This window comes from Gekko japonicus, unplaced genomic scaffold (assembly GCF_001447785.1).
Source record: "Gekko japonicus isolate JY-2015 unplaced genomic scaffold, Gekko_japonicus_V1.1 scaffold315, whole genome shotgun sequence".
NCBI classification, from domain to species: Eukaryota; Metazoa; Chordata; class Lepidosauria; order Squamata; family Gekkonidae; genus Gekko; species Gekko japonicus.
The window spans coordinates 108893-128116 of NW_015160844.1; the positions used below are offsets into that span (position 1 = coordinate 108893).

General features: G+C 40.1%; 1 protein-coding gene across 1 annotated transcript in view; it reads left to right on the forward strand.

Annotated features, from left to right (window-relative positions):
• The first annotated feature begins 3164 nt into the window (after nucleotides 1-3164).
• The window catches only part of LYST (lysosomal trafficking regulator), a 143177-nt gene continuing 127117 nt past the window's right edge, over nucleotides 3165-19224 (forward strand). The window contains exons 1-6 of the mRNA XM_015419814.1: nucleotides 3165-3356; nucleotides 5913-6003; nucleotides 6871-8953; nucleotides 13847-14864; nucleotides 16427-16588; nucleotides 17606-17762. Coding sequence (XP_015275300.1) covers nucleotides 3165-3356; nucleotides 5913-6003; nucleotides 6871-8953; nucleotides 13847-14864; nucleotides 16427-16588; nucleotides 17606-17762 — 3703 coding nt within the window. The remainder of the gene's footprint in view (nucleotides 3357-5912; nucleotides 6004-6870; nucleotides 8954-13846; nucleotides 14865-16426; nucleotides 16589-17605; nucleotides 17763-19224) is intronic.

The window sequence follows — 19224 nt, forward strand, 5'->3', positions numbered from 1 at the left end:
CCCACCTTCCTTAAAGTTTCTGATTTGCCTTTGGTTGGGGATTATACAAGAGGGGAAAGAAGAGTTTATTCAGAAATACTAGCTCCTTGTATTTATCATAGAGAGGCAATGAAAGTAATTGAATAGCAGCTCAGTGGACCTGCCAGGGCTGATGGGTTATGGAACACTTTTTTATTTTGCCTCAAAAGCATGCTGAAGAAAATCAGCTACTGAGATCATTCTCAGACCCAGATTCTCTACCCATCATATTGTAAAATGACAGTAAGGCAAGCAGAGCCAGCTGAAGAATCTTATGACTAAAAAATTAGATTTTTAAGCTTGCTTCAAGAAAAAGTTTACATGTTTAAGGCTCTTCTGTTAACCCCCCCCCCAATCAGTATGCATTAATGACTCTGAAATGTGTTCAGACTCTTATAAGTATCTAGTTGGAAATAAACAGCAATGTATCATTGGGGGGGGGGGAGTCCTTTAATATCTCCAGACATTCAAAAAATTTCCTTCCAGGTACATAATTTCTCAAAGTTGAAATCCCACATAGGATATTTCATCAAAATCTATTTAAGATTAAAATCTATTAAAGTTTTAGGTGGGCAGCTATGTTAGTCTGCAGTATCAGAACACATTTTGAGTCCACTGGCACCTTGGAGACAATTAAGATTTTCTAGGCTATAAGCTTTCTTGAGTCAAAGCTCACTTTGTCAGCTAAAGTAAGAATGAAGATTCACCAGTTTTTTCTATCCACCTCAGAAGTGGGAGGGACAAACAGGCCTGATGCAAAAGAATAAGTTGATATAAATCTGACATCAAGAATCTAAAGTGAGTTCATTTTAGTATCCCAGGGCATTCTATTCTCTTCCAGGGCATTCTTTCAGAAGCTTCAGAGAGACATTACAAAATGGGATTGTGGAACTAGAATTCAGTAACAGATTCAGGACAATGACCCCCCCCCCCTTGGGGGAGGATCTTCAGTGACATAGAAATAAGTGCTGGAAAGGACTTTCATAATTTAAGAAAAAGATTTGGTTTTTATACCCCGCTCTTCACTACCTGATGAGTCTCGGAACGGCTTACAATTCCCTTCCTCTCTCCACAACAGACACCCTGTGAGGTCGGTGGGGCTGAGAGACTTCTGAGAGAACTGTGACTGACCCAAGGTCACCCCGCTGGCTTCATGTGGAGGAGGAGTGGGGAATCAAACCCAGTTTTCCAGATTAGAGTCCCCCTCTCTTTAACCACTACACCAAACTGGCTCTCTCCAAAAAGTGCATACAAACGTTTTTTCTAAAAAATATATTCAAAGTAGCTTACAGGAAGAGTCAATAAATCCAGATATATTAAAGCGAGTGATTTTTCTATTGAAAGAGAAGAAAGTGGTGTGGTTTTCAGCTAGGGAGATCAGGTGTTCCACTTCAGTACTTCTGGGCTTCTCATTGCCTGCTGAGGCCAAGTGGAAGGGAAATGCTTTTAAAAATGGTGCTGTGTCATCAGTGTGGCCTCACTTCTGCAGAATACCCCAAAGTGAAATTGTGTTGCCGGTGTAGTGACAAAGCAATACTGTAGTATTTGGCCAAAGCTCTGTGGTTTTTCCATAGAGTTTCCACCCAAATTCTAGAGTGTCACCTTGGTGGTATGCCAGCAACTTGTGCTATTTGCCAGAAGTGATATCAGTGTGCTGTTTTCTCCTGTCCTCCCCTCCACTAGTTTCCAGTTTATTTCTAACATGCACTTCCAACTAAATATCAAGCACTTTTCTGAATTACGTGCAAACTAGCCTAAGCACTTTCTAGTCCTATTGACTGTCTGCATTAGGGAAGAGTTAAACACATGTTGAGCTTTATGATGTTCTCAGATGATCTTAAAAGTGCTACAAATTAACTGGAATCATACCCTAATTTTAAAGCACATGTAATTAAATAGAAATCATATAGGCTTTTGACACTTTGGGGTGTGGTGTACTTTGCACCTTTGCAATGCAGTTCAGGTGTGGTATTCATTGTCTGCTCATTCTATAATCATAGCCCAATTGCCCTGGTCTTTTAATTTCTTATGTTGTATAATAGCATTTTAAAATTCTGTAATCCATCTTGAGTCTTAGCAAGAAAGGTGGGACATAAAGTAAACAAAGATAAGCCACAAGTTGTTGTTGCACCTGGGCAATCCTTAGATTCATTTGTACCCCTTCCCCTTGCATGTGGTAAGATTGTAGGTTTGCTGTTAAAGCAGAATCGGCAAGTGGTGGTTTGTGTTTGCTGTGCAAAATGCAATTTCAGACTGGGACCAAACTATTGGAAATCTCGGTTTGCAGGACAAACGTAAACCACAGGTCATCCTGAAAACAGGATATAATCACATACATTTATTAGGCATACTTATTTTATTTTATTTTTTATTTCTCAATTTCTTTTCTTTTTTTGTTCTATAGTGTAGCCACTGGTGGGAAGGTCTAACACTTATGGTACCATCAATGAGAGAAGTGTAAGTTCTGGTGAGTATTAAATATTATGTGTTTTGGATATAAAGATATAAAGCTGACACATGCAAGATTACAGTGGCTCCTCTGAAAAATTCTGAGTTTATAGCCTGCTGTATTCATTAGTGTATATCTAATAAATTATGAAATACAGTTTTAAAAAATATTGAATGCGGAACTGGAGGCATGAAGGGTCATAACATGGCTGACAACTGAAGTAAGCGTGGCGTTTATTGTGTGTGCATAGAGCACAGTCAAGTTGCAGCTGGATAATGTCAACCACATAGGTTTTTCAAGGCAAGTGATTAAGCAGAGATGCTTAGCTATTTTCTTCCTCTACAAAGCCCTCCTTGGTGACCACCCATCCGAATACTGACCCTGCTTAGTTTCCAAGATCTGACGAGATCAGGCTATCCTATCTCATTCCACATGGGGTTTATTACGGGTTAAAATTTATTAATGCATTCTTGTGCTGTTAATCACCTGTAAGTATATACTTCAGCTTTTGTTTCTTTGTAACTCTGCTCCTATATGAACACAGATCCAGTGTTTCTTATTGGTAGCCTGTAGAAACTTTTCATGCAGTTCTTAGTTTTCCAGAACTGTATGAAAGCTGATTCCTGGAAAACAGGTTAATTCTGAGATTAAAAAAATAATTAACCTTTTTTTTCTTAATTTTTTAAATAGCTCAGACATGAGCAGTGCTAGTAACTCGCTGGCACGTGAATTTTTGTCAGATGTCAGCCACCTTTGCAATGCAGTGGACCAAAGGGCAGAGGCCAGGGAGGAAGAAGAGGAGAAAACACACATAGAAGCACTTGGACAGTACCTCGTCCAAGGTCGTGGATTTATTTTACTTACTAAACTTAATTCCATCATCGATCAGGTAATATAATGTTTTTTGTAAATGTCAATGTATAGTAGGTCTTGTTTGATTTGTAATGTCTTTGGTAGATTAATAAGCTTGTAACAAAATGACTTCCAGATACCACCCCTGATCCAGAGAGCTCTGAGTGCTTTGGAAGACTCCATGTCTTTCACAGGACTTGGAGTTTAAAGGATATGAGAGAACACAACACTGTTTGTCTGCTTTGGTTCTGAAATGGGCCAGGAGGAGTACTTGATTACATGCTGATTGCTTCTTTTCTCCTCCCTATTCTTAATCAGATTTCTACTGGGTGGAGTTTCTGCTTGTGCCAATCAAGGGAGAAGGGCCTGTTTAGTAGCTAATTAGGTCTGCCTCTCTGTCTTATCCTGCCATTCCTGTGAGCTAAGGGCAGTGGAAGTGGTTCTCTGAACCTGCTTCCTCGCTACAACACTATGAGGTATTTTCTCCCCAAAGGAACTCAAAGCCATATAGACAGACAGAGCAATGATATCTCCCAAGTTTACTGAGATTCAACAAATGGTTCATTGAAGGTACTGCTGCAAGGCACAGGTTTTTGCCTTTTGGCTGATGCCTGTGGACATGCCTAAGCTTTTATAGTTACCTGTAGGTAAAAGAAAACAAATTTAGCCCAGATGGAACACAGCTGCTGCTAGCCTGCTGTCAGCAGGGTCTTCCTGACTTCCCCCCTCCCCGCTTCCCAAGAGCAAGTTAGGTTAGGCTGAGATGGAGTGCCTGGCCCAAGATAACCCACAGTGTAATCCTAGACAGAGTTGCACCCTTCTAAATCCTTCTAAATCAGTGGTTTTATAATTCTGTTTGGGATTGCATGGCCATTGACTTCCATGACAGAGTGAACCAAGGTCTTCCCATTCCTGGTCTGACATTTTAACCTCTACTACACACTTAGAGATTCATAAGCAGCTACAAGTATACTTACCATGGAAAATACTGCAGTAACAACACCTGGAAAGAATTTGAAAAGACTGTGAGTTGGCTTGTGTCTGCTTGTTAAATGATCAAACTGGCTAAAATGCATCTGCCATTACTTTGACTGTGGATACTGAATGAAAGCTACTTTTCCAGTCCTGTGCCTCTAGAAAAATATTATAGATTTCTTTTAACTGTAATGACTCCTTAACTGTAGCAGAGCTTCAGGTGGGTGATTGGTTAGATCAGTGGCTCTTAATGTTTAATCCACTACTGCTCTCCTGAAGTACATAGTGTTTTCATTGTTTATTTGTTTATTTTAAAAAATATTTATCTGCCACTTTTCCCACTGACCAACAATGCATACAAAACAACAGGATCTGCAGGTAACAGATAATTAAAATTTAAAAAGACAAGAGAAACACGGCTGTAAAGCTTTCCGTTAAAATAATAGCCTTCTTATGAAATTAACTGGAAAAATGCTCACCTAAAAAGGACAACGTTACAATTCTTATGAAAGACAAGCAGCATAGGGGCCCTCAATACTTCCCCGGTAAGGCTAATGCATAACTCAGGAGCTTCCACTGAAGAAATGATGTGCATTCTCTGGCCAAAGGTTGAGCTCAAAGTAAGGACTCACTAGGAGGAGGCCCTGAGAAGATCTAAGGTGACAGGCAATTTCATAACAAGTAAACAAAAACTTAGGACAAAAAACTGCACTCCAGGCAGGGCAGCTTTATATTTATTCTACATGCATACAGTGCACAGATCTCAGGCATAAATTCAATGAGATCCTTGTGCTTGACGGGCCTTAATGTTAGGCTTGGTTCCTATTTGTTGTGTGCCACTTTTTAAAGAGCTTGGTGGAGAAATTTGGGATTTTATCATCAATGTGGGATGAACAGTATAAAGTCACTGTCCTTTGCTTGTTGTCCGAAGCTCTTACAAGTGTGAGAATGGGCTGCTTAAAATCCCAAATTGTCTCCAAAAACTGTGAATGGTTCCCCAAGATTTGTAGATCAGCTCCTGAGGCCGGGGGCACATTGCCCCCATTAAGAATAGCGGTGGAAGACTCTGCTCTGTTTTCCACACATATAAGAATAGTATTAAGACTAACATAAGAGAAATGTTTCAGAGCAGCAGCATTACTCTTTAAGCTGGTCTTGGCTTGTGTGAAATATACCTTAAGTTTGTTTAAATGAATTTTTATGGAGTCAATATGGTACACTAACTAAACATTTCAATTACTTCTTGCTTCATCTTTGTCTCTTCAGGCTAGCAGGGATGATTTATTTATTCCGTATGATAGTATTCTCCTACAAGTGATGAATTCTTTCAGCATGAAAAGCTTCATAGCAGCAAGAATATGCTAAATACTCTCTTGCCTTTAGATTAGATTGGTTGATTGTCAGGGCTGACAGTCATTGGGGAATGTGTTTAGCAGCTGAATTTAGTACTTTACTTGATTATTCATGTATCATTCTGGAGCAGTGGGTACAGAAAGCTCTGGAAATGAAAGCAAAGAAACTTTAACTTTTGTGTCTGTTGTAGATGACAATATGTAACTGTTATTTAAAAATATCTATAAAAACATGGAATATAAACAACTTTCTTTCCCCTACATAGGAGCTGACCTGTCGAGAAGACCTTCTTACTCTCCTCCTCTCTCTTCTGCCGCTGGTATGGAAAATACCTGTACAAGAAGAAAAGGCAATAGGTGAGTTATTCTTTACTTTATTGAAGATATGCATCTGCAAAATTGACACATTATTTAAAAATATAGTTTGGGTCCTAAGGGCTGTCAGTGGAGCTCCGTTCACAGAATGGGTCTTTGCCACTTCTGCTTTTCTACTGCAGTCTCCCCCACCCCCACCCCGGTTTGATTTCTGGGGATCAGAGAAGCCTTGTGGATAGAGTGGGATGTGACACATGAGCAATGCTCCCTCTAAGCTGTGGAGTCTTGTGAGCAAAAATTCTACATTGTGAGCTACTGGCATTAAAGTTGCAAGCGAGCGATTCGGCTACTGCATAAATTAGTTTGCTCTGGAGCCATCCTTCCTGAGCAGACACAAAAACCTGTGAGCCGGAGGCTAAAAAACTGTGAGCTGGCTCGCACTAACTCAGGTTAGAGGGAACACTGCACATGAGGCTGTGGCTGAAAAGGAAAATCCACAGATATTAGCGAGTCCATCTCTCTTATGCTAGCACAACTGCTTTCCACTATGTTCTTATTTTATGAAATGCCAAAAGCAACACTAAGTAAGTTCCTGATTTTCAGATGGAATACTTAGCAATAGAGATTATGGCTTGAATAGAAGAGCTGGTATGGAGATTAGAGTTTCAGACTAGGATCTGGGAGACCTGGGTTCGGATCTTTATTTTGCCATGGAAGTTTGCTGGGTGACCTTGGGCCAGTCACATGCTCTCAGCCTAACCTTGGGTTGTTTTAAGGAGAAAATGGTGGCAAGCAGAACAGTGTAAGCTGCTCTAGGTCCCTGTTTGGGGGGGGGGAGCTTACATATACATGAAGTAAATAAGTTTATCTGATTGTGGAATACCGACAGTATCTCTCTTTTTCCAACAGATTTTGATCTGCCCTTTTCTGTTGATATATGCTTGACCAAAGAGGCGAATCTAAATTCTCTGAAATCTGCTCAGGAAAAACAAAATGTAGAAGAAAGCTGTCATCTACCCACTCAGGCTTCTGTAAAATTAAATTCTTCCCGAAAAAGCAGACGTCAGCGCAAGACCACTCACCGCTATTCTGTGAGGGATGCAAGAAAATCCCAGCTATCCACCTCCGATTCAGAGGGCAATTCAGATGAGAAGACTTCTGTAATGATGAAACACAGAAGGTCCCAATTCCTTCAGCCTTTTCTAACAAACCCACCTAAGGAGCAATACATTTCTGGTAGGGGTAGCTTTCCAGAAGCTGAGGAGGTCCAAAATTCTAGTAGAAAGAATATAGAAGACTCCAAACAGATCATTCCTGTTCAGGAAACTGAAACTTTGAGTGAGCCAGTTGCATCATCTGCTATTAACCGTGAGAACTCTCCCTTTGATTTGTGTCACATTTTGTTGTCATTGCTGGAAAAAATATGTAAGTTTGATACTGCCTTGAACCACAAGCCTGCGCTGGCAGCAAATGTCATATCCACATTAACGGAACTCTTGTCCAAACTTGCAGACTGTTACAATGCAAGCTGTGCTGCAGAAAATGAAGTTGTTTCCTCGAGCTGGACCGAGGAATCAGTTGCTCTGGTTCAGAGGATGCTTTTTAGGACCGTATTGCATCTTATGGCTATGGATGTTAACAATGCTGAGACCATGCCTGGCAATTTGAGAAAAAATCTTATTGATTTACTTAAAGCAGCTTTAAAAACCAAATGTTTGCTGGAAAAACTGTGTGATTCTTTTGCTTCAAAACAAAGGAGACCTTCACAGAAGGGGGTTCAGGAGGACAGTGTTTTTTCAAGATATTGTCACAGAGCCCTCCTTTTGCCAGAGTGTATAGGAGGAGTTCTGCAAATTTTGATCTGCTGCCTTCAGAGTGCAGCTTCCAATCCACTTTATTTTAGTCAAGCGATGGATCTGGTTCATGAGTTTATACAACACCAGGGGTTCAAACTATTTGAAAGCGCAGTGCTGCAGATGGAAAGACTGGTCGCTGGGAACTCGGAGATAAACACAGAGGTCTCAGAGTATCTCAGAGCCCTAATCAACAGCATCATGAAAATAATTAGCACTATCAAAAAAGTGAAGTCAGAACAACTCCATCAGTCAGTGTGTACAAGAAAACGACACAGGCGGTGTGAGTATTCTCACTTCATGCATCACCACAGAGACCTCTCGGGGCTGCCAGTTTCTGCTTTTAAAAACCAAGTCTCTAAGAACCCATTTGAGGAAATGGCAGATGGGGAAGTTCGTTACCCTGACAGGTGCTGTTGCATTGCTGTTTGCGCTCATCAGTGTCTGCGTTTGCTGCAACAAGTTTCTCTTGGTAGCACATGTTTTCAGCTCCTATCTGGTGTCCATAATGTTGGGATATGTTGTTGCATGGACCCCAAGTCTGTAATTATCCCCTTGCTTCACTCTTTCAGATCACAGGTCTTAAAAAACTTTCAGCTGCACATACTAAGCATACTTAATAAGTTCATATTGGACCAACTGGGTGGAGCGGACGTTCCTCAGAGACTGACGCAGGCCTCCTGCAACATTTGTACCATTGACTCTGACCAGATTGCCGAACTAGATGATGTCCTGCAGGGGAATGCTGCTGAAGTGGTATCCTCATCAAGTCCTTCAGCTCCATATAGGTTTCAAGGAATTTTGCCTAGCAGAGGATCTGAGGACATGCTGCTGAAATGGGATGCCCTGGAGGCTTACCAAAGTCTCGTCTTTGAGGGAGATGATCAGCTGCGTTGCGTGCAGATAGCTAGTCACGTTTGCAATTTGATCCAGAAAGGCAACCAGGTCGTTCAGTGGAAACTGTACAATTATATATTCAACCCAGTGCTTCAGAGAGGTGTTGAATTAGCTCATTACTCCCAGCAGCTAGGTGGTGCTGCTGCAGCCCTCAGCCAGGTAGGCAGCTGCCGCAGAAGGTGTTTGCCACTGGAAGTGCTCCAGATCTATTTACAGACTCTACCTGCACTGTTTAAATCCAGGTTTGTTGATTTTCAACATTGTTGTGCCATAAAGAAATGTTTTGTACATTTTCTGCCTCTACCCCTTATGCAAGTTGGAAGGTTGGCTTGAAATTTATGGATGTCGTTAAAGAACAAATGTCCATCTTTAGGTAATGGGCACTGGTTAACAAGTGCTGCAGTTGAATAGCTTCCATTATTTTTTTAGTAGGGTTAGTGTGGAACTGCTATATGAGCCCTTCTGAATTGAATGGAAATTGAGCAGAGGTGCTCTTGCAGGGTTTTGACAATGATTTGAATTTTAAGGTATGTCTCTTGACAAACATACACATTGGGTTGGAACCAGGCTAGTGCTAAGCTGCTTCTGCTCGTCTAAGGACTTTCTGTAGATCCTCTCCCTTTCTGGCTATAGTTCCAAGCCTTTCAAAAGCACCACACTGGAAGGTCTGAGAGCTCTCTGGAGGTGTGGAATGATCAAATATCCTTGCCAGCACAGGCTTGTGTATGGTTTCTTTTTTCACACAGTGATAAGGGAGGTGTTAGATCTTGCCCCACAAAAGTAAAACAATAATTCCGTAGCATACTGATTTAAAACTGAAAATCTGGTACAGTTCTTTCATCTCACATAAAATCTTCGTTCGCAATTCCTTGTTTCCTTGTCTACTTTTAAGGGAAAGATTTTGTCACTTTTTGCTTTGTTACACAGAAAAATGACGAAAACCCCAGCCATTACATTCAACCCTGTGGACTGTGAGCAAAATACAAATAGTTGCTAGCATTGTTTTGTATACACTTGTGCAACAGCTTGTACAAGAGCTTATACAGTATTATAATAGGCTGTATAGTGGATCTTATGTTTAAACTTGGGCAAGAGGTTGCTCAAGCTCTTGTGCAAGTGGAAGAACATCTTTGGATTTACCTTAACTTTCTGTGTTCTAGCATGATATGAAAAGCAGCTTCTTTGAGTGGAAGACGCCTTCCGCATGCAGACAGGCACCTTTGGATCCAAGATATTAATAATTTGAAAACCATACTGTGTAGTATTTATGATCAATACAAACATTTTAAAAAATCAAGAATATTATGGACATAAGAAGAGTCCAGCCAGATCAGACCAAAGATCCATCAACTCCAGCATCCTCTTTCATATAATAGCAAGCCCAGATGCCCTAGGAGACCTGTAAGATGACAACTTTACTGCACTCCACTACTCTTGTGCCTTCCCCATCAACTGATACTCAGTTTATAATGCCTGTAGTCATGGAGGTTCCCTTAATAGCCGCTACCAAAGATATAAAATTTGGTTTCAGAAAAATATGTTAAAAGTATTTTGAGCCAATTAGTGAATAATATATTTAAAATGAGTTAATAAAGAATGATCCCATCAAACCCATATGGATTGTCTTCAGATACAATAGGAATAACATAAAATAAAAACATTGCTTCATGAATATTATCTTGGACTCTTGCTACCTGAACATGGCAGGTTAGTTCTACACGCCACAATGAATCTGTCCACAGTATTACAGAGAGTGGAGAGAGTGTGTAACATCCCTTTAATAGCTGGAACATTTTTGATTGTTAGATACTCTTGATGCCTAGACAAAGGACTGTCTACAGCAACAAAGTTTAGGAGTATCCATTTAGAGTCCTTCATTGGGGAATGCATATTCAGCTGTACACTTATTTTCAGGACCTGATAGCAGGTTTCTTAATTCCAGGAAAATTATACCATGGGAGATTGGATTCAGCCGCCATAGCTACATCCTTCCAGCATTGGGCTATATTATTCATGAATTAAGGGTGCAATCCTATGCACACTTACTTGCGAAAAAGCACTTTTGAGTAGATATGCAGAGGATTCCATTGCATGTATGGTCTGATGTTCTAGGCCCATGGCTAATCAATTTATACTTTGCTTCCTGTAGAGCCATATGTATAAACACTTTAGTTGTAGTTTTGTTAACATACTATCTTCCTCTGCTGGTTTGTACTTCCATTGTAAGAGCCTCTTCAGTTCCTTGGGTTCTTATTCCATCTTATTTTGTATTTTCATTTTTAGTTATTTAAAGACAATCATTATATAACACATAGTTATAATCCAGGCAAAATGAATTTTTATTCATTTTACAATTTGTTAATTTAGAGGAGAGCTATTGGCTCAGTGCCAGAGCACTTGCTTTGCATACAGAAGGTCACTGGTCAGACTCTACCATTTCTAATTAAAATAATTAGTAGTTTACATGGAATACTGTTACTTGTGATCTTAGAGAGCCACTGCTAGTCAAAGTAGACAATACTGACTTGATATACCAATGGCATATGAATGTGTGCAGAGTAGTTTTATAAAAATGTAAAAAACATTGCTAGCAACTGGGTTGGATCATGCCATCTGGCAGTGGAAGGTGCTGATAGTTGTAGATCCCCCCCCCCCGGCAGCAGTTTTGTTCCTTTCCTACTCCATCCTCCCAGTCTATGTGGCTATTAGACACACTGGTTCTGCAACCTTCAGAGTAAACTTCTCTAGGGATGAAAATGACTGCTTTGGGGAGAAGGACGTAAGAAAGATCCATAATATGAGTTATAATATGCTGTGTTGACCAAGAAACCTGGTTTTCCCAGATGGTTTCATGCTTTCAGCTTCCAAAGGAAGACTACTGAAAATTACTAACTGTATGATGTAATTGTCATTTCTCACACCTGTGTGACCCCTACTATGGTCTTGGCTGATCTTTAGGACTGTGATATGATTTAGGGAAGAACATAATCTCTTTGGTAGGGCCCAAGCTGTTTCATGTTTTATAGGCTAAAACCAGTGCCTTGAATGTTGTGAAGACACTAGAATGCTGGTTTAAGTTGCTTCTGGCCAACAATTACCCTCAGATCACATGTCATTTATCACACCCTGAAATGCTGGTGGCTTTATACCAATCAAGACAATCCTGTCTTGCCTTTTTCCTAGCTACAGTAATCCATGCAACAGCCAGCTCCAGGTTAGATTACTGTAACTTGTTCTACCCTTGAGGCTGACCTGGAAAATACAACTGGTCCAGAATGCAGAGATCCAGGCCCTTATGGAGAACCCTTTGACAGCACATATCCCACCAGTGTTTCACCAGCTGCACTGATTCCAGGATGAATATTGGATCAGATTCAAGGCCCTAAATGGTCTGGGGCCAATGTGCCTACGGGACCGCCTCTCTTGGTATACCCCCCCCCAAAGAGGCGCAAAATCTTGTGGTGATCCCTGGCCTGAAAGAGATCCAGCTGTCCTTGACCAGAGCTGTTTCAGCCTCTGGCACCAGCTCGGTGAAACTCTCTGTCTAGTGGCATCTGCCCTTGGTCCAGTTCTGCAGGGCCTGTAAGACAAAGATGTTCTGTCAGGCCTATGGTTGAGGACAGCAATGTTTTGTCATTGAGCCTGGCCTCTGTTACTCCCCCCTCTCCTCTAGGAGAAGGGTGTAAACTGGTAGTCAATGCCATCTGAACAAGCTTTAACTTATATTGTTTTTAGCTGTTCTAATTGTAATTGTTTTAATTGTATTTCATTGTTATTGTTTGCTTAATTTACTGAGTGTTGTATACTGGCCTGAGTCCTTTGGAGAAGGGCAGTATAATAATAATAATAATAATAATAATAATAATAATAATAATAAATTGCAGTATTTCAAGTTATGAAAGTAGAATAGCACTCATTTAAAGTGTGTTACTGCTACTCCAGATACTCATAGGTAAAGAAGCCTACCTATCAAGATCCTGGGAAAACTGATCCAGAATCTGCTTCATATTTACTTGAACTATCTCTTTTGGAACAATAAGATTTAGCATAAAAATTAAATGGCCACAGGCTGCAAATATCAGATGAAACTGGTCCCCTCTAGGACAGGACATGAGATTTATCCTGGTTAATGCAGTATCCTGATATCCCCTCAAATTAACAATAATTTTATTTATATATTTATATTATTTGCAATCTGCCTTTCTCACTGGGACTCAAGGTGTATTATACAGAGTGAATCAATGCAATCAGCAAAATGGGACATTCAGTAAACAATTAAATAGGATTTGGGTTGTAGGTTCAACGAGAAGTTAAAAAAACCCAGAATTGAAGTAAGTGTTAACATGGCCAACCCACAGACCATAGCCCCCAATAATTTATCCAAGTAATTTTGTGAAGCCTTTTGTAACAGTGCTACTCTATTGCCTGTATAGAAAAGCCTTGAATAGTTCAGTTTTGCATAGTTTGCAGAAAGCCAGGCAAGCCATAATGCACGGTGTCATGGCAAGAGCGCAGGGGGAGTGACAGTCTCGCAGACAGGAGGCATCATATGTGGTAGTCAATACTTTAAATTGAGCCTCCCCAGCAATAATATTGGGTCCAGTAAGTGGCAGTTTCTAGAAGTGAGATGGAAAGGAGGATTTATTTCAGTGTGCCCATCCATTCTTAGCATTAGGAGTCAGTTATGAATTCAGAATGGTATGACGTGATCTAGGGGCAAAAAAGTGCAAGCGAAAACATAATATGCTTAAAAGCTTAACCCCGGTCACCAAAAGCAAATAAAAAGATCTTATATTGCTTCTAAATAATACTTGAGCTTTGGTTTATTTCAGTTTAAAGTGCACAAGTACGTTTTGCTCAGTTAATAGCTAACTCCAGAAATATCAGACCTAAACAGGATTTGTCTACTGTGAAAAGCCAAATTCATCCCAAATTTAGAAGTGCTATTTTTTCCCAAAGCATTAAAAATATTAGTTCAATTGGTTTAAATTCCCTCTAACTCTGTTGTAGTGTAGCCTGAACTTTGTCTATTGAAGTGAAGGAAATAAAGGCGCCAAAAGACAATGGCAAACTACATATTATCATTTTGTCCTTGTTTTACCAATTGATAACTTAATGTTATTTTTTCTCTATAGAATTATACGAGAGTTGTTCTTAAACTGCAATGGAGTGAATCAAATGACTGAATTAAATTACTTGGACTGTGTACGAAGTTACTCCTTGAAAGCATTTGAAACATTAATATTTTGTCTTGGAGACCAGCATACGGACCAAGTGATGCTTGACCTAGATGGCTTAGACAATGAACAAAAAAGGTCTGCATTAGATCTTGATGTTTTGGTTCATAGGCAGCAAGCTACTTCAGATGTGCCTCAAAGCTTGAGCAAATTTTATTCCTGCCTCAAAGAAGATTATCCAAAGAAGAAGAAATCAGCCAGTCCTGATGTACACATCAACATAATTAACATATTTCTTTGTGTTGCTTTTTTGTGTGTCAGTAAGGAAGCAGATGCAGATCGAGATTCAGCTAATGACTCTGAAGATACTTCAGGTTATGATAGTACTGCTAGTGAACCTTTGAGCCACAGGCTGCCATGCTTGTCTCCAGAGAGTCTTACTTTGCCTTCCTCTGAACATATCCACAGGGCAGCAGATATTTGGTCAATGTGTTGCTGGATCTATTTGGGCAGCTCTGTTTTCCAAAGACAGTTCCATAGACTTGGTGGCTTTGAAGTATGTCATAGACTAATAGCTATGATTATTCAGAAACTTGCCAAAAAAGAAGCAAAGGAACAAAGTGAACAGGAGAAATCTTCTAGTGGAAATGGTAGATGTTTAACTGAGGATTCTTATGCTGAGCCTTCTGTCAGAAATGTCTCATCACAAATAATTCTGAGCAATGAGATGAGCCAGTCAGATCATGACAGTCTTGATGAGAATTCTGAGAACAGAAGACAGCCTCAGTGGATTTCTTGTGACCAGTCTAGTGCAGAACAAATGTCAATTGATGGCACTGCAGAATCAAAAAAGGCTTTAACGTCGGAAAGTGAATGGTCACTCCACGGTATAAGACTTTTGGAAGCTGTGCTAGCAATTTGTTTACACAGTGCAAATAACTTCCAGCAGAAGACAGAAACGGAGTTTCTTCTCCAGGTAATATGCCATTGATACTCATAAAACTATTGCATCAGAAGTGTCATTTAAAAGCTGTTTTAGAAATTGGAACAGAATCAACTACTGTTGGGGATTTTAGAACTCCATGTTCATTGCTATATGGAATTGCATAAACTGAACTTCCAAGAAAGTTAATCGTAGAGAATACCATTAAAACAGCAGCAGAATATGAGAATTTTAAAGGATTTGTAGTAGACTTTTATTCTTAATGAGGATGTTGCTGTTCCAGTACAAAAGAAAACCCTAGAAAACTGTGAAATTCATCCCCGTAGGAAGATTAAGAATGGGTCTACACATGGTTTATTTACACAATTATTTTTCTTTTCCAAATATAGCTGCTGGGTTGTTTTTCAAGGACAAGAATGAAGTTGGGGTGGGGAGGAGAAGGAGCTTTTTATCCCTGCTGGTTTGACCAGCAGAAATAAAAATGGCTTGGGGTGGTAGTTTTCTGTGTGAAAATGTCCAGGGAGGAAAGGATTTAAGAGCTGTTTCCTCCCCTCAGTGTTCTGCCCCTTGGAAATGCAGCTCTTGGGAAAAGAAAAATAAACCTGGAGATAAATCTAATGTAGAGTTCTGGCTTTAGGTCCCATGGTAAACTTGAAGGCATATACTGTTGAGTCACAATATGTGGCATGAATGCCCGTCACATCTGACTTTTCAGTTTTTGCTGCAAGGTTTTGCCACTTTTCTCTGTTCATTTCTAAACAGACTGGCTTAGAAGGCTCTAAAGAGTAAGAACATAAGAGACGCCAATGTTGGATCTGGCCAAAGGCCCATCCAGTCCAACACTCTGTCACACAGTGGCCAAAAATACCAGGTGCCATCAGGAGGTCCACCAGTGGGGCCAGGACATTAGAAGCCCTCCCACTGTTGACCCCCCCAAGCACCAAGAAGACAGAGCATCACTTGTCCCTATCTATACCTTGTGGCTAATAGCCACTGATGGACCTCTGCGCCATATGCTTATCTAATTCCTTTTTGAAGCCGTCCATGCTTGTAGCTGCCACCACTTCCTGTGGCAGTGAATTCCATGTGTTAATCACTCTTTGGGTGAAGAAGTACTTCCTTTTATCCGTTCTAACCCGACCACTCAGCAATTTCATGGAGTGCCCACGAGTTCTTGTACTGTGAGAAAGGGAGAAAAGTACCTCTTTCTCTACCTGCTCTATCCCATTCATAATCTTATAAACCTCAATCATGTCACCCCTCAGTCGTCGTTTCTCCAAGCTAAAGAGCCCTAAGCGCTTTAACCTTTCCTCATAGGGAAAGTGTTCCAACCCTTTTATCATTCGAGTCTGAAACACAAATATAATTTGTGAATTCTATAGAGAAAGTAAGCATGTAATCTTAAAATAGGCACAGGGATCTCTACCATGAGTGTAACTCACAAACCACTTCGCTAGTAAGTTTTTCTTTGGTTTCACTAACTGCAGAAAGAGTCAGGAATGCAAACAGAGAGACAAGTGTAACTGATTTTTATTACCACTTTTATTAGCCAGAATAAACTTGTAAGTATAATTGTTTGTATTTTCTTAATGTAGAATGTTTGTGTAGAAGACATATTACTTGAAATGAGGGACCAGCTTGTAAAATCTAGAATAATGGATACTGAATTGGTGAAACCCTTGTTTGATGCATTGCTTCGTGTTGCACTGGGAACCTGTTTTGCTGATCTGGATCATTCTGAAGAGAAAAAGGAAAAGGTAAAAATAGCATGTTATAGAATGTTTATAGACGTTCTGTAGGCACGGAAGCAGGTGAAAGTGTCAATAAGATTTCTGCAAATTATTTAGTTTTCATTAGGACTTTATGGGTGAAGTCTTGTACTAGGGTAGGACAGTGTGAAGAAGCTACTTTATACTGAATCAGGTCACACAGGCCTCTCTAGTCCAGTACAGTGACTAGCAGTGATCTTGGTCAGAATCTTAGCCTTGTGTCTATTAACTGAAGCCCTTTTACTGGAAGTGCCAAGGATGGAGCCTTGTACATACAGAAGAGATCCTCCTGTTTGATAAATGTATGTTGTCTTGGGTTGGTATGGAAGCTTGGAAGCTGGGATGTATAAGTAAGAACAGGGCAGAAGATAGGATGAAAACAGGACAGCTGTTGGTTAAAAAGTGCGTGCTTAGTAGGACGCCTTAAGTCTCGACCTTGGCGGCACTTTCCACCACCACCACCACCACCAGTAGATACTTGTAGTGAAGGAGGCAGAGAGTAGAAGATACAGAGTCAATGTGAAAATAGAAGTTGTGGAATATCTCATTGCTGCCTTTATAGACTGGAGGGGCCTATTGGGTGTTGAATGAAAGGAAGCAGGCAAGCAAAAGAGCATTAGGGATGGATGACTAACAACAGAGGTCAAAGAAGCAAATGTGCATACACAATAAAACAAAACAGGTATTTTTGATGGCAGATCTCTAATTCATTAAATTCACTTTTGATAATTTCTTGCAGCAGCTTATCATAAATTTGGGATTGTTATATCCTTGTGCTTCCAGATCTAATCAGGTCTGGTTTGTTACTTGTAAATACTGTTCACAAGTGAAATAATATACACAACTAGGTAGTGGTAAGTGGAGTCTGCAAATATTAAAACTAACATATAGCCAGGAAGATATTGCCAGTTAGCTCCGTTTGACAGTATTTTACTGCAACCAAATATCCTGTGAAGACCAAGATATTATCCTGTGGAGCTTTTTAATGGGATGCGTGTACCACAGATTCATCAGTCTGAAAAGGAGCCTGTGCCTCAGCCAGGTGACTTATCTGAAGAAGCTGAAGAATCACAGTGCTGTAGCTTTAATATTTTTGCTGAGGAGGAAGGTTATGATGCAGACAGTGAAAGCAATCCTGATGACAGTGAAAGCAAGGATGAAGGTAAGCCTGAACTTTGATTTTATAAAATGTATCCATGTATTCCAGCAACATTCATGCCTACATAGTGCTTCCAAGGCAAAGTAGTTTTCCCAGTTCTTTCTTATGATCAGAGAAACATTCCTCCTACACAGCATGGAGTGTGATCCCCAGACAACAGAAAGCTCCTTGACCATGGGGCTTTTTTTGTGCGTGTGCGGCATCTGCCACTGGAACGTTAAGGATTCCATACGTCAGCCGGTCTGAATTTTTATGATCTTTTAGTTAGGGCTTGAGAATATTTCCATTTAAACACAATATACTGAACCGGTAGTCTGATTTGTTTTGACAACTTGTAAAGATGCGCCTATGTATTAATTTTTATCAGCTGTTTTCTTGAAATCCCAGTGAGTCAGGTTTCCACAGCAATGAAGAATTGCTGGTGAAGTAATTTTTTCCTCAAGAACATGATGAGAACTTCGTGGTTACAAATGCATTAAAGTCTCCTGTTCAAATACTGTCTAATAAATTGTTTATAAGTGCTGATGCCCAAGTTAATCTTTTGTGGCTCCTTTTTGTCCTCTTTTGGTTAATCCAAGTAGCCTGTGAGAGCCAGGAACTGAAGATATATGGTGGCAGCAACACCTATGATCTTGCAAAGTCCTTATTATTAGATTGCAGAAGCTTCTTGCCGCTGTATTCCCTCTGTTTGATTATCATGAAAAAGAGTAGATGATCATAAAACACATCTCTGTTTATTATTATTACTGAATTCTGACTGAATTATTTCTAGTATTGGCATTGTGGTGTTTGAATCATAAACAGTACAACAGTATAACAGGCAGGTTTGTAGAGTTGTGTTTTTTGCCTGAAATATCTGGATGCAAAATAGTCTTTGTGTAGTAGCAATTCGTGGTAAATAAGCTGCTCAATATACAAAATGTTCCAAAAATGGATGATCTTTATAAGAGATGGAAATATTTTGCCTAGTTCTGTCTCCTGTTGCTGCCCTATCTGCCGTATGACACTTGATCAACAAGGCTCCCCCAATCATCCCCCAAATTTCAAGTACAGGGAAAGGTGAGGAAGATCCGCCTCTGCAAATTTCTTCTAATTGCAGTGTCACAATCCCTGATCCAGACCTTTCACTTATTTTATTTTATACCAATTCACCAATAACAAGTCCCTCAGGTTAGATAGTTGTATACTACTTCACCATCCACATCCTCCTTTTATTTTACTATACCAGATCCACTATCAACTTTAGGTTTGTGAAGTAAAGTGGATTTCTTTTATTTAGTGTGTTGTCTTTTACACCTACACAGATTTCTTAATCCTGAACCAGAGAGCACATCAGCTACAAATCCAGACCCCTTTGCCGGGATCCTGCAGAGTGTGTAGTGGGTTATCTCGGTTGAGGATAACATGGGAGTCACCTGTAACAAAACACATAAGTTTATTTAGTTGGTAAGCGTGACCTGTAATG